This window comes from Penicillium nucicola, assembly GCF_028828085.1.
Source record: "Penicillium nucicola strain IBT 29836 chromosome Unknown utg000008l, whole genome shotgun sequence".
NCBI classification, from domain to species: domain Eukaryota; kingdom Fungi; phylum Ascomycota; class Eurotiomycetes; order Eurotiales; family Aspergillaceae; genus Penicillium; species Penicillium nucicola.
This window is the reverse complement of record NW_026643132.1, coordinates 7,647-22,805: the sequence shown is the minus strand read 5'-3', so window position 1 is coordinate 22,805 and position 15,159 is coordinate 7,647. Positions and strand designations below refer to the sequence as shown.

Here is a 15,159-nt window from a genome sequence, read left to right as displayed (position 1 = left end):
TCCATCCAAGTCTCTTTAATGTGGATATGTGAATATCTACTCTGCTAGATGCCCAATGAGATGCCCAGTTTTAACTGAAGTGATAGTCACGGTGAGAACAAGGGCCGAAGAATCCGACAAAGTGTCTCTCGCTGGGAGACGCCATGGGGGACGAGACTAAACCTCGCATTGAATCCGGATTGGCTTTTGACTCCAGGCCTCCTGAATTGGATGATACGGAATCCTAGTCTACATGAATCTCTCATTAGATGACCTATGAATTGAAATGTCTCATTGAAACATGTCTTGGTTTTCTGCCACCCACTGCTGAAACCTGATTGCGTCCTTTCCAGTAAACCTTCGAATATTTTCAACCGCTTCCTTGAAGCCAGGGGCCTGGAAAGCTGCTCCTGCGTTCTGCGTAGCATCATTGACCATCCAAACGGCCACAGGGGGCGGAACTCCTATGCTGATCATATTCCGCAGGGCTTGATCGGCCTCAATTTTCTTGACCTCAATTGGCGTTCCCACAGTTCGACTAATGACTGCAATGGCTTGTCTCAACGACATTTTTTCCACCCCAACCAGGCCTACGATATGCTGTGTAGTGCCATGCGCGAGGAGCGCACCACACACTCGTCCGACATCCGACGGGGAAATCCAGTCAAACTCGGCCTCGGGGTTCGGAAACTCAACTAAGCCCTTCATGATCCCCAGTTTGTGCTGCAATATGTTGCTCGAGAAATAGGCTGGTCGGACGGCGGTAAAGTTTTCGAGGCCAAAGATGTTCTCCAGGGCGATTTCCACCTGTGCGTGGTGCCACGCGATAAAGTCGGACGGCGACACTTGCCGCGGGTTACTTTCCACGGTGAAGCTACTCAACAAGACCACAAATTCAACCCCGGCATCTTTGAGAGCCTGAAGGCTGAGTTGCATGCCGTCGGTGGCTCCAAACACCGCATACACGAAAGCCACGGTGGCACCGGTCTGCACCACAGCAGCTTTGACTGTCTCGGGCGCTGTCAGGTCTGCTTGGACTTTGATCAAAGGGATGTTGTTCAACGTAGGAATCGACTTTTCCACGTTCCGCACCGCAAGAAAGACTTTTGCCTTTTGCTCGTGAGCCCAGAGTGCCGCCGCCGAGCCAACATCTCCTGTGGCACCGAAAACGAGGACATGTCGGACTGTCGCCATCATGCCAGAACCCTGAGACAATTTCAACTGTGCTGCTCTTGGCCTTGTCACTCTGGGTGATAGTGTGACCTGAGATGATTGAGCACAGGACTCCATTGTGAAAGCCAGGAAGACCTAGGCTATGAGCGGTGTGCTTCGGCCTTACATGAAGATGCAGCCATTAACTTAGCGCACACTTTTCGAGGATATCCATGATCGCAAAGCAATCCTCTATTGAGATCGAAGAGCGAACCGCTTGGAACGGTTCAAGATGCCTCTGACTTGTCTGCTGTTTGGCCCACCGGTCGCGCATTCGAATCCTTCACGGACGATTTCCGAGCTTTGTAATTTGAAGACTGTGATGGCGTTTTTAATAACTTATAGGGGATTCATTTCGAGGTCATCTACGGACAGGTGAGACCTCGTTCTCTCGAGAAACACAGCATGGATTCGGTTCAACCCCTGAATGCCCGTTGTCAGCCTTGACGCTCCTGTTTCGGATCTGGAAATTCAACCCTCCAATGAAAAGTCGTCCCCGTGAGCTTGGCTATTATACGAGGCAACTATACGAGGTTGATCATGTGGACCCGATGAGCTTGTTTACGGTAGCTTGAGCTTCAATATGAATTGCAGGGCACTTTGCTAAGTGAGACACTGTCTCGAAACACCGAAAGGTGAGTGATGCAGGGTTTAATTGTCTTCAGGAACACCAGAAGGCCTCCACAAACCGCCGCCGGCGGAATTGCCTGAAGTTTGCTAGTGATTTCACATATAGTTGTCTCCGGACTCCACGGAGCAATCCCCTATCCCCACCCTAAGCTCCTAACGGACATGAGACGAATGCAGCCCTAAATATGGCGTACTCACGCTGGGACAACAAGGAGATAAATGGTCGTGTTTCGCCCCGAAATTGAGACTCCTACTTGTCAGTTCACCCGATTTCGCACCCTCGCAGCACATCATGGTTAGAGCAGTCTCAGCTTTCGCTCTCTTCGCAGCGACCGCGCTTGCGGCCAACCGTAGCACGGCGCCGTCGGGGTCGATTGTCGTGGCCAAATCTGGAGGAGACTATGAATCGGTCAGAAACTCCCCGGAATTGGATGTCCGACGGAATGCTAATGGTCGTCTAGATTAGCGATGCAGTGGCGGCCCTGAGCACCACCACCACCTCGAGCCAGACCATTTTCATCAAGGAGGGTGTTTACAATGAGCAGGTGTACATCCCTGCATTGAAGGGAAAGTTGATTGTCTATGGTGAAACCGAGGAGTGCGTACTTCGTTGAGTCGTGGGCGCCATCACATTAACGTGTTTCTTAGCACTACCACCTACGATAGCAACCTCGTTACGGTCACCCACGCCATCTCGTACGAGGAGTCTGGCGAAAACGACGACTTGACTGGTAAGTTTCTCTGGCTCAGCGTGAAAATCATAGACTAAGAAACCTAGCCACGTTCCGCAACAAGGCTGTTGGCTCCCAGATCTACAACCTGAATATTGCCAACACCTGTGGTGCCAGCTGCCACCAGGCTCTGGCCCTGAGTGCATGGGCTGATCAGCAGGGCTACTATGCCTGCAACTTTACGGGTTACCAGGATACTCTCTTGGCTCAAACCGGTAATCAAGTTTACGCCAAGTCTTATATCGAGGGCGCTGTGTACGTGACGGTCGTTCCCTTCGAAAACCCGATACTGACCAATGTAGCGACTTTATCTTTGGCCAGCACGCTCGTGCCTGGTTCCAGGAATGTGACATTCGTGTTGTTGAGGGTCCTACCTCCGCTTCGATTACCGCCAATGGCCGAAGCTCCGACACTGATACATCTTACTACGTGATCAACCACTCAACTGTTGACGCCAAGGATGGCGATAACGTTGCAAAGGGGACTTACTACCTTGGTATGTGATTTCTCGTTGCTCTTGGAGATCAATGAACTAAACCGACCTTATTGCAGGACGCCCTTGGTCCGAGTATGCTCGTGTTGTCTTCCAGCAGACCAGCATGACTAACGTGATCAATTCTCTCGGCTGGACTACCTGGTCCACTTCCACTCCCAATACCGAGAACGTCCTGTTCGGCGAGTACGGCAACACCGGTGCTGGATCCAAGGGGACTCGTGCCAGCTTCGCCACGACTCTGTCTGCCAAGCTCACCATTGCTGAGATTCTGGGCACGGATTATAGCTCCTGGGTCGATGTCTCCTACATTTAAACCAATCATCTGGATTGGTATGATCTCTTTGTGAGAATCATACAAAGCGAGCAGCTGAGCTGATCGTTAGCTTTGTATATCAATATTTATTCTTCTAGCTAATCAAACTTCTTACCAACCACTTTGGATAAGCCTCCCGCATGTGGTCATTGACAACCGGACTTTTGAGGCTCGTCACCTAAGGCCATCACATTGGTAATTCAGCCGCACCATTAAAGTTGAACTCGTCATCCGAAGGGTTCCTCTGCTTAAATTCTTGTTCAATGCTGTATTTTAACTGACCCTCATTGTCTCAACAAGCACATAACACTGTAAAACGTCCAATAAGCGCGATGGCTGCTTTCTCCAATATGGGGATTAGACACGTTCAACTGCAACTCGTGTCTGGGGTCTTTCCGTCCTCTGACTCCTTGGAAACCGGTATATCTATTTCGCCTAAGATACTCCTTGAGCTTACGAATTACGCTCATCCTGCTCTGTTTTGACCTACCGAAGCTATCATTCCTAAAATTACCCTTTCAATCCTTGATTCATCAATACCACATGCAAAAAATGCACGAACGCGAGAAAGACTGACGATTGTGAGCTTACAAAAGTATCAAAGCCCCAAAATTCGGAAATTGTCAAGCTGCCAAGCCAACACGGGGTCGTTCGAGGTCTGAAGTCAAGACATAAACAGTCTATCGCCATAGGAGGCTGCATTGGAAATGGCCTTTTCGCGAGCAGTGGCCAGGTGCTTTGCTAGAGCAGGCTACTACGTTGTGACCTTTTCACTTGGCTCATTGTCACCGCCATCACCAAGATGCTACCAGTGGGAGGCGCATCTGTCAGTTATTGTGCAGGTCGCTATGTCTCGAGTAGCTTTGGATTCGCCGTCAGCTGGCTATGCTGGCTATACCTCTACTCTAGCGCAATCACAGTCCGCATGGCATCAGATTCTTGGCAATTCAATAAATCGGATAAATCATCAATCATAATCTACTAGCCTATACAAAACCCGTTTTTTACTGAGGGTGTAGGGTAAATGCGCACTTGGGATGCTTGAGTCTGCTAGCAATCCCCTCCGTAACTCACATACCGCGAGTTTCTAAGATTCAAAACTCAGCCATTTAGGTAAATTGGGATGAAACTAAATATATGTAAGCCTCATGTATTCTAACTAATAAAGCCTAAGGACATCAGATACCTAGACTTGCTACGCTGCTACATAGTAAAACTACGTACTGAGTGCCCCCTAAGCCCAACAATTGCACATATATTCAATAGATGTTATAGTCCATCGAGGGAAACTCGACCGAGAATTTGTATTAGTCTCCCGCTTTGTACATGCTTATATTAGTCAAGAATGAGGGACATAACCTTTCCTCCTCTAGTATCCGTATTATTGACAGGATGCTTAGACTCCCCTCCAGTAGTAACATAAAGAACATCACGGCTTTTGAGGGATTTGCCGAGAGCTGCTGATGTAGCAGTCATTAAATCTTTTGAGTCTAAAGAGCCTGCTATAACTTCGTGTGATCCATTTGGAAGGACCTGGGTAATCACGTTGTCCACGAGTCCCGCTAAATATGCAACCCCGTTCGGCCTAACGGCAAAATCGTCAGCCAGAACATCCTTGGCTATGATTTCATAGGGTCCCAATGCCCGGCCTGTACGTCCGTCAATATGAACACGACAGAAGATTCGTCGAGGGCTATTGTTATAGTACAGATAGCCGCTCATTATCCTCAACCCATTGATCCCGAGTAGCAACCCCAACTCATCATTCGGTGCCATTGTCTCATCCTTGTGTATCATGGTATAGTTGCCCGTATGGGTATTGAGATGCCAAACAAGGCCCAACTGAGAATCCGACATGACGACCGATTTCCTATCGTCATCCAATGTAGCCATACCATTCAAGGTCCCAGCTGGAAGTTTGGCAATATGGATTGGTTTCGACACATCCATTACACTCAGATCAATTTTCCAAACTGAATTAGATGCAATGACGGCGTAGGTATCCGGTGCAAGCTCCGTGATCCCATTGACGGATTCCGCATTATCAAAGTGATGAACTAATTTGGCCGCACTGTGGCCTGAAGGAGTTGGTGTGATCTCCCAGAGTTCTGGTGTGTTCACGAGTGCGACCAGGAGATTTCCATTGGGCCGAATGGCGATGTTCTCAACCCAAGTACCATTGGGAAATCTGTAGACCTCATGTAGGCTTGAAAGGGAGGATTGACTGAAAGTGCAGAAAATTGCAAGATAGAGAATGCCGATTGCCATTGCGGACGCCATGGTCTAGGATGAGAAGCAGATAATGCTATTTCTTAGAAGAATGCGGAGGACATTGTGATCACTTCCATTGCTTCCAATCAACCGTGAAGGGATCGAGTCCCCGTATTAGTATCTTCGTTTCTTTCCTGTAGATCTTTCGCAGATCTTTCTTTCGCACTAAAAATGGCCCTCTTTTCCTTATGCCGGTTGCTTATCATACGTCATGGTGAATTGCTACGGAGAGCCAATCCAATTCGCTTTGCACTTGGCAAACTTAATGCCAAGCAGCTACACTAAAACAATTGATTTGGTTGACGTATGATAAGCAGCTCCCTGGTTCTGATCCCTTGCAGCTTGCAGCCACATACAACCTCTCGAATTGATAAGTTGAAACCGGGTGAGCATTTTGCCAAATGTATCATGAATTCAACAACATTTGAACCCAAGATCTTGGCAGGTAGGAGCAAAGATCGATGTCCAGGTGGCAACCTGGGAAATTCCTTAGCCTGCGCGCTCCCTCTGGCAAGAAAGGGGGGTTATATATAGCTTATTTAAATTGGCGCCTTTTTTCAGTGCTCTGACTTGACCAAAAGTTTTCTTCTTTGCCAGCATGTTTTTATGTAGATTGTTGTTTGACGCTTTCTTCCTACCTTTCACTGCCATTGCATGGCAAGACGATGCGACTTTGAGCACCACCAATACACACAGGGCAGGTTGTGCAAAAGCAGTAAGCCTCACTACTCTCCGATAAATCCTCCCGAGGTCATTGACGTTAGAAAAAAGTGCGCCGAACTATCGTCCCATTTTGGACCTAATGTACACTACGGTGCGGATGGAAATTCTACGGTTTGGGACGCCAAACAGCAGGATATTCAATCCGCCTGCCGCGTCACGCCTTCTAATTCCCAAGATGTGAGCAAGATTCTGAGTACTCTGGTCGACCATTGGTGCAGGTTCGCAGTTAAGAGCGGGGGTCATGCTCGCAATCCAGATGACTCGGTGTCGATTGGCGGCGTGACCATCGACATGCACTTGATGAGATCTATCCAAGTGGCCCATGATCAGAAAACAGTAAGACTAGGCAGCGGCCACGTGCTTTATACAATGTATCACGGCCTCGACGCGTTTAATCTGACCTCGATTGGCGGTCGAGTTGCTGATGTCGGACTGGGTGGTTATGCTTTGGGCGGAGGAATTTCCAACCTCTCCCCTCAGTACGGCCTGGCCGTAGACAACATCTATGAATATGAGGTATGTGTTGGATAGGCTAAACGGCCACGAGTCCGCGTCTTGGCTAATTGATGAAATTCTAAGATTGTCCTGCCAAACGCGACGATTGTGCATGTTAGTGAACAACAAAATCCGGACTTGTACTTTGCACTTCGAGGTGGCATGAATAACTTCGGTATTGTGACGAGCTATAATATGCGCGCAGTTCCTCAAACAAACATTCTTGGCGGAGACAAAACATACAGTTCAATTCAAAAGGACAAAATCGCCAATGAAGCCTTTGACCTAACTACTGCTTGGAAGAACGACACTGATATGGCATTTTCCTACGGTTACAGCTACATCCAGGCATCAAATCAATTTTCCCTCAGTTTTAGTCATGCATATGCGCGACCGATTCTTCACCCAGCTCCTTTTGCTAGCCTCGAAAAGATTCCATACGAGTCAAGTACTGTGCGTATTGATCGAATGAGTAACCTATCTCTGGAAGGTGCTTCTCACACCCCATCCGGGAGTCGGTTTGTCTTATCATGATCTGAAATGAACTTAGCACGTTATCTGACAATGATTTGAAGTAACCTGTTCGCCACCGTGACATATAACCCATCCGCGGACATGGACGGGTGTATTATGGATATTATGTCGGAAGAGATACAGCCTCTCAAGCAAATGGCAGGATTCCTCCCAAACGTTATCTTTCAACCTCTCTACGAAGCGGCAATCCGAGCAGGCCGTGAAAGGGGTGGCAATGCTCTAGGTATTAGCGCCGATGGTCCCCTAACTAGTAAGCTGCCTTCCTCGTCAATTGAGCAATTCTTCACCTCCCACATTCAGAGACTGACACTACCATTTGAACTAGTGTGTCTTTTGACAGTGAAGTGGACTGATCCGGAGAATGATGATGCAATGGATGCATTTGTTCAAAGGTGGATTCAAAGCGTACAGGCCACTACCACACAAGCTGGGAGTCGCCATCGCTGGCTCTACATAAATTATGCTTACCATCAGCAAGACCCTTTTGCAGGATATGGAAGACACAACAAGCAAAGACTAATCAGTGTGCAAAACGCGATCGACCCGCAGGGAATATTCACCTCTCGAGGTCTATGTAGAGGTTATTTCAAGCTGCAGTAGCAACGGCATTGTGAAATTAGCTGCTAGTGATTACTGTAAGACTCGATTCACAATATGAAATGGCTCTCATTATAGTTGGTGATGTTTTTTTTTTTCCTTTATGAAATCAGCATCAGGAACTCCAGTGTAAGTGACACATAGCCTAACATACGAAAATAATAATTTCAATGGCCTGAGAATATTCTTGAGGAGCAAAGCCATTCCCGAAGTAGCGAGACCGCGGGAGCCCCCAGGACTGCTGGGAACCCACCACTCACCCACCAATCACGCGTAGGATTAAGGTCAGGCCACTGACGAGCCGATCACCATCCGAGCCCTACTCACCGGATAATACGTATATGTCTGTCTTCTGTTTGGCTGATGAGTTCTCAGCCCACTGTGGAGGGTTCTTGCCCGTATGTGGCATGTTCATCTCCATACTCCGTACTCTGGTACCATATCGAAGGAGTGCCGAATCCTCGCGCTCTGCTGATCTCGAGTCGAGCTTCATGCTGTACACCGTATGCAGTCTATGGTAGCTGCGGTGACAAGGTCCGTTCGACAACGACCTAACGCTACGGAGGGACGCGTTATTTACGGAAGAGGAGGCCGTAATACGTGCGAAGACTCCTTAGAGCGCGAGATGAATGATGGTGACACTGTATGTTGCCAATACTACATGTAGTACCTAGGGAAAAAGCCAATGAGTGCTCCCTCCAGGAAAGATTAATATTTGCTGCTCCTCGCCCTGCTATTCTCTTCTTTCTTCAACCTCCCTCCACCATCTTCTCCCTCAACCAACTATTCTTCCCTTCTTCCTGGATCTGTTGGCAAACACAATGTATGTTCTTTACCCTTTTTTTCTCCTGCCTCTGCCGGAAGTCTTTCTCCCGAAGGAATTGCAATTGACCCTTTTTGTTTCCCCCTCCAGGAATTCCACCGTGTTGCCCTCGGCCACCTACTGGGGCCAGTATGAGGAAATCACCAAAATCAACACTGAGTTGAACATTGTCGAGAGATTATGGGTTGCTTGGTTTGCCTGGATGCAGAACGATGTTCTTGCCACCGGTATCATGTCCTTCATGATGCACGAGCTGGTCTACTTCGGTCGCTCCCTTCCTTGGATCTTCATTGATACCCTGGGCTTTTTCAAAACTTATAAGATTCAGAACGTAGGCTGGGTCTCAATTTTCCACGTCAATGGTCCTGTGCTAACCCTAGTTTCCTCCTCTTTAGAACAAGATTCCCTCATTGAAAGAACAATGGGATTGCGCTAAGTTTGTGCTTCTCAGCCACTTCACTGTTGAGCTCCCTCAAATTTGGTACGTCTCTTTCCCGTCCGACCAGCATTTGGGATTTATCATAATCCTGCATTCATCGCCACTAGTGCTAACAGTCTTTCCAGGCTCTTCCACCCCATGGCCCAATTCTGCGGCCTGTCGACTTCCATTCCTTTCCCCTCCCTCTGGACCATGGCCTACCAGATCGCCATCTTTTTTGTGATGGAGGATACCTGGCACTACTTCTCCCACCGCACTCTCCACTGGGGCCCTCTGTACAAGGCCATCCACAAAATCCACCACCAGTACTCCGCTCCCTTTGGACTAGCTGCCGAATACGCATCTCCGATCGAAGTCATGATTCTAGGGTTCGGTGCCGTCGGCTGCCCTATCCTCTGGTGCGCTTTCACTGGTGACCTACACATTCTCACCATGTACATCTGGATTGTGCTGCGCTTATTCCAGGCCATTGACGCTCATTCTGGTTACGAATTCCCCTGGAGTCTCCACCATTTCCTTCCCTTCTGGGCCGGTGCCGACCATCACGATCTCCACCACGAAAAGTTCATCGGAAACTACGCCAGCAGCTTCCGCTGGTGGGACTACCTTCTTGGCACTGAGTACACTCCCGATGCGCTGAAGCGCCGCAGAGAAGGCAAGGCCAGAGCGAAGAAGGCTCAATGATCTGATCTGATAAGGATTCAATGGCAGCCAGTTTGCCTATTCTCATTCTCTCCACACTCGGTCTTGGCCTTGTTCGAGCCGTTATTTATCACATGATAGCCTAGTCTGCTCTTTTAGCATTACCAACGGAGATAGAGAGGTTTTCTAGATTCCATGTCTTCTCAGTCCTGTCTCTTTCAAGGATCTAAGTCACTTTCTTTATACATATTTTTGTTGTTATTTAAAATTTTAAAAACAAACTATTCGTCGATTCTATTTTTCTGTGGCACATGATATTATGATTCTATAATATTCAGGTGTGAAAAAGTTATACCTATCAGAAAATTCCTTCGACTGAATATTTTGTCAATAGAATATTCACTAGCTTCAGTGGGCCGCTCGTTAGCGTCTCGGTTGATCGTCAGCGTTTCAGTTGATCGTCAGCGTTTCAAGACCACCACTAACTAGGGTTGTTGGGACTCGGTACTAGGCCAGTCCCTTGAATGATGTCATGCTTACTTACATGATTTGTTCACATTATAACTAGGTAGGTCTTGTGTTATTACGCGTCTATTCTTGTTTGTTCTATCGATAGTGTCAAAAATGTTGTTGAAGGAGCATGTTTCGTCACTACTCAAATAAACGCTGCATTTTATGGTTCAGCAACATTATCATGCCTCTCTCCAACCAGTATCTGGTGCATGCGCATTGTGAGTCTATCATGCATATAATAGGAATGGCTTAAATGGAATAATTCCTCTTGCACGCCATCAAAATTGAACCTGGAACCCTGGCTCGCCATGAATTACTCTACATTCATACAGCTACTCGCGATTCTTTTATACCGACAAAGTCACACTACGGCAGCTATCATTGCTACACATGACCGTCCGGCCTGAGTTCAACCGCCTTTAAAAGAGTCAGTAAACAGTTACCTCAACTGTTGACGCTCGATCTCAGCTACTGGACAACTCAAATTAGTCAATTTATGCGAAAATAAGCAACAGATAGAGCCTTGAAACAAAGACTTATAGAATGAACTTAATTATAGTTTACCAGTACAATTTTGATGCATTGGATGGCATACATTAAGTAGAGTTCGTGGAAGTTGAACCTGGCCTTATTATGAATAGACCTATTCAACTCGGGGAGGTACAGATTATTAATTTCGAGAGTTGATGTCAAGTGACATTGAAAACAGCTATCCCACATTGCCTTACGAGAAGTGGAGATGTAGCTAGCTTTACAGACAACCAAGCTTAACCCTCGGAGACCCCCTCAGCAATGTTTGACGAGTGCTGTCTGCTTCCATTCTCTTCTTAATAGCCCTCTGGATGCAGTCGCCCCTTGCTATATCCAGAGATCTGTTTAAACTGAAGTATTTGAGTCCGGTGTTTGCCACAATTGCATCAATAACCGAGACATGTCCACCCTTGACTGCCAATATCAAAGGATCCTTAAACCATCAATTCCTGAGGTTTAAATCAACTTGAACATGTAGTAGTGCCTGAACCATCTCCAAGTCACCACCACGGGCAGCAATGCAGAGTGCAGTGTCGTGAGATGTAACCATGCACTCATTGATTTTCAGACGTGTGACGTGTCGCACTAATAGCCTGACTATATATCTTGATAACCGTGTACAGCCGCTCGATAGGTTAGCGAAGCTATGCAGCCCCTCCTATTAGTCTCCAATGTCTCTATATATAACAGATAAGTGACTGTGCTCACGTATCCGTGGGATACGGCAATAGGTATTGAATAGTGAACTGCGACGTGGAGATTTAGATCGATCTCTGGCACCGCAAGCAGTCGTCGTAAAAGTTCGGTATCCAATCTAGTCGCGGCATGGGGTAGAGATAAAGATAGCATTTCGAATCTCCCACGGCCCCTAATAAGATTAACGTCGATATCTTTCTCGGCCAATAGCCTTTCGCTTATCTCGTAGTATGACGGACAGGTAGAAAGCCAAAGCGGCGTATTTCTACCATTGTTCGTGGAGTTTATATCGGCACGCGGGTGACTTAGGAGCAAATCGACCAATTTAGGGCGATTGCTTGCAATGGCGAGATAGATCGGCGTATAGCCTTTCCTATCCCGATGTCCAAGTTCCGACCCTTTTGTCTAAGAAACCGCTTGACAGCATCTATCAAACCATAGGACGCTACTTGATAGAGCGGTATTTCAGCGTCCTGTGATAATGGAGTACCAAGAAATACCTTGAAGTCTAGTTCGTCAAAAGATATCGTACTCATTGTGGGACGATTGAAGTGACGTACTTAGGCCCGTGGTGAGTGGCATGAGTTATCTTTCAGATCGGGGTCGCTGCTACTAGAAATAAGCAGACGCACGAATCTTATTCTGCCTGCGAAGACCGCTGGGTGGAGCGCTGTTCGGCCGTGTTTATGCTTGACGTCCACTCCGACATTTGGCTGTTCATTAAAAACGCTCTTGACGGTGGAATATGTTCCGTAATGGATGGCTTGCTCATTCCATTGATCAGCTTCCTATACTCGTGGAAAGGGCTTAGGGTTTATCTCTTCAAAATTCCTCACGTCCTCGATTTTCCACCTATATACTCTCCCGCCGCGCTTTGCTTCTGTCGACATAACTATAACCTAAGCCCCGCTAATACAACGATCAACGAACCCAGCAGTGATAAACTAAGCTCCACGAAGCATCATTTCAAGGCCGGAAAGACTTGTGCGACGTATTCTTAACAAAGGCGCTGACGTCAATGTTCAAGGAGGCCTTTGTGGAACTACTCTTCAGGCTGCGGCAACGGACGGACATAAAGCGATCGTTCAAATGCTCCTTGACAAGGGCGCGGAAGTTAATATTCAGGGACGTTCTTATGGAACTGCTCTCCAGGCTGCGGCATCGAAAGGACACAAAGCGGTCTTTCAACTACTTCTTAGCAAGGGCACGGACGTCAACGTCTAAAGCGGCTGTCGTGAAACTGCTCTCCAGGCCGCAGCATGTGTGGAATCGGCAGAAGACAAAACATCTGTGGAATTGCTGATCAACGTGAACACGGATGCCGATTCTCAAGCCGGTAGTGAAGGATAAACGACACTTCTATTCGCGGTCGAGGCAGGCGCTACATCTGTGGTTACTGAACTTCTCAGACAAGGCGCTCTGACCAACATTCGGGATTTCGGCAATGAAAACCTCCAACATCAGTTGGCCTGTCGAGGATCTATTACTGGGAACGAGATGACTTCAAGGTATTCAAAACGATATATCATGCTCGAAATACCGAAATATAGACTCTTGGGTTGATTTCAAACACATCGCCTTTGCCGGGACATAAGCATCGAACAACACCAAAAAGCCAAATATGTGTCCGAAAACCCTACAAAGTATGCTCAATTTGATAGACTAGACCTCAATGTGCATCCATCCTGCGCTATCTTGGGGTATATCCCGAAGACCGTACCTCGACGTAGTGTAACTAAAATGATGATGGTCAGCATGATACACAACTAAGATGAGACTCCCACCCCCGCCTCACAGCATGTCACTCACCTCCAATCAATATTTGCAGAGATGTTGTGTCGACATTCTTCAACGATAGATAACAGTCCCTGCTTGTGATCTGGGGACGGGTGGAAGGTTGTGTCGGTGATCAGGACTTCGGCAGCTTGGTCAAATCGCTTGATGTTGAGAAGTAGGTCATCCTTCGCCTGACAAATGGCATCCTGAATCGAGATGTCTTGATCATTTACCTTGACAGAAATAATATTGTCCACACTCCCCTGTTTCTTTCAATACGAAGAATTGTTAGGACTGGAGTAACCTAGATTCATGTACAACTCACGATTTCTTTCTTCAAAGAAAGTATATCATTGGCACTAGGATAATGAAATGTAACCTGTTAGCTTGCCACGTAAAACTAATTATCTTTTCAACTCACATAGCAACGTTTATCACGACCTCATCCCACAAAGTTCTCATCTCCGGATGAGTCATAATAGATTGAGGGATATGCGTGCTGCAGCTGTACCTATTATACTATTAGTCTTGGCAAAATGTCAATATCAGAATAAATAAGGGGCTCTTACTCATTCAAAGCCAGTAATGTCCCGGTTCCGCTTGACCCCATCCTGATTTGCCAGAATTCTTCTGTGTTGGGTATACGCCCACTCAACCTCACTGTTTGCTCACGACCCACACAGCGCACAAAGTCTTCGAGCTCATTTGCGAAAATCTCTAGTTGTTCTGCACTCGTAAGTCTTTCAGATGCTTGAAATTTGGTCTTGTTGGGCTGCCCCTCCACACGAGAGCACCTACCCTGGGTATACACGGCCTGTATTTCCTTTCCCACCACATCAAAGCTGCGAACGAGGCCATCCAAAGGAGCAAAACGCACACTAGAATCTGTTTCTGTCTCGTTGACCGGCAAACCTAGAGTGTAGCGGGTAAAGTTGATTGTCTCCTCGCGATATCGATGAGCACCAACAATATCTTTGTGAAGAGGCCCATCAGTGTCATCAATCTTATCGTCCCAGGTGAATAACCATAAACTGAAGAATGCTAAAGTTTGCAGCCTGTCAGGTGTTGCTTGGGGCCACCACCTAGCGGTAAACAGAGCATAATCGGCCTTCTTCAAGGCTTGCGCTCGTGGAGGAAGATACAGGCTGCATGGAATCATTGTAAGAAGGGGTAATAAACATCATCATTAGGTATGTGAGGCGCACCAATCAATTCTTTGTTCAAGTATTGGCTTCACTTGTTCGTAGAATGGGTTTATATACCCGGGAACATGCGAAAAGAAAGGCCTCAAATCTGGGATAGAGAACAGTTCCGACGTAAAGCGGGACTTGATTGTCTCCCTTACAGTATCCTGTGGATACATAGGAACCAGTGGCATAATTTCGTAGAGTTAGAGAAACCCGAATGAAATAAGGCAAGTGACATTATAGACAAGTGAACGATACAGGTGGCTTATATAGTCACTCTAGTCGACCTTGCCGCTATAGGATCTGCACTTAGTTGATCAGACTTCTTTTAGAGTTTATTACGTAGCCTTTGTAATAATTGCTTAGCGTAAAGGATGGTTGAATTTTGCTGCACCTATCGTAGACTTCCGCATAACCTAATGTGGGTCGAAGGTCTCGCCTGAAATCTGACTTTATGCAGAAATAAGCATAGACAGGACTAACTTGGAATATTTTGGTGTATTTATTTATCTTTATGCATCAAGTTGAGTCGAAACTGGGTGGGCAATGCCATGACTGGGTCGAAAGTTGG

At 47.1% G+C, this 15,159-nt stretch overlaps 6 protein-coding genes across 6 annotated transcripts; 3 read left to right on the top strand and 3 right to left on the bottom strand.

Annotated features, from left to right (window-relative positions):
* Window positions 1-270: 270 nt before the first annotated feature.
* N7511_007477 (uncharacterized protein) lies at window positions 271-1,269 on the bottom strand (the record flags this gene model as incomplete). Its single annotated transcript, XM_057129854.1, has 1 exon — window positions 271-1,269. One exon carries the CDS (start codon window positions 1,267-1,269, stop codon window positions 271-273), a length of 999 nt encoding a protein of 332 aa, XP_056981637.1.
* An 844-nt stretch (window positions 1,270-2,113) lies between these two features.
* N7511_007476 (pectinesterase) lies at window positions 2,114-3,361 on the top strand (the record flags this gene model as incomplete). The annotated part of the gene is made up of 6 exons (XM_057129853.1): window positions 2,114-2,230; window positions 2,283-2,419; window positions 2,470-2,552; window positions 2,600-2,807; window positions 2,855-3,048; window positions 3,105-3,361. The coding sequence occupies 6 exons, from the start codon at window positions 2,114-2,116 to the stop codon at window positions 3,359-3,361; spliced, it is 996 nt and encodes a 331-aa protein (XP_056981636.1).
* A 1,335-nt stretch (window positions 3,362-4,696) lies between these two features.
* N7511_007475 (uncharacterized protein) lies at window positions 4,697-5,629 on the bottom strand (the record flags this gene model as incomplete). Its single annotated transcript, XM_057129852.1, has 1 exon — window positions 4,697-5,629. One exon carries the CDS (start codon window positions 5,627-5,629, stop codon window positions 4,697-4,699), a length of 933 nt encoding a protein of 310 aa, XP_056981635.1.
* A 657-nt stretch (window positions 5,630-6,286) lies between these two features.
* Window positions 6,287-7,984, top strand: N7511_007474 (FAD-binding oxidoreductase; the record flags this gene model as incomplete). The annotated part of the gene is made up of 4 exons (XM_057129851.1): window positions 6,287-6,871; window positions 6,935-7,368; window positions 7,426-7,634; window positions 7,710-7,984. The coding sequence occupies 4 exons, from the start codon at window positions 6,287-6,289 to the stop codon at window positions 7,982-7,984; spliced, it is 1,503 nt and encodes a 500-aa protein (XP_056981634.1).
* Window positions 7,985-8,613: 629 nt separating this feature from the next.
* N7511_007473 (sterol desaturase family protein) lies at window positions 8,614-9,927 on the top strand (the record flags this gene model as incomplete). The annotated part of the gene is made up of 4 exons (XM_057129850.1): window positions 8,614-8,624; window positions 8,895-9,135; window positions 9,200-9,285; window positions 9,369-9,927. The coding sequence occupies 4 exons, from the start codon at window positions 8,614-8,616 to the stop codon at window positions 9,925-9,927; spliced, it is 897 nt and encodes a 298-aa protein (XP_056981633.1).
* A 3,360-nt stretch (window positions 9,928-13,287) lies between these two features.
* Window positions 13,288-14,779, bottom strand: N7511_007472 (terpene synthase family protein; the record flags this gene model as incomplete). Its single annotated transcript, XM_057129849.1, has 7 exons — window positions 13,288-13,360; window positions 13,435-13,664; window positions 13,727-13,760; window positions 13,823-13,912; window positions 13,971-14,127; window positions 14,200-14,546; window positions 14,607-14,779. 7 exons carry the CDS (start codon window positions 14,777-14,779, stop codon window positions 13,288-13,290), a joined length of 1,104 nt encoding a protein of 367 aa, XP_056981632.1.
* Window positions 14,780-15,159: the final 380 nt, after the last annotated feature.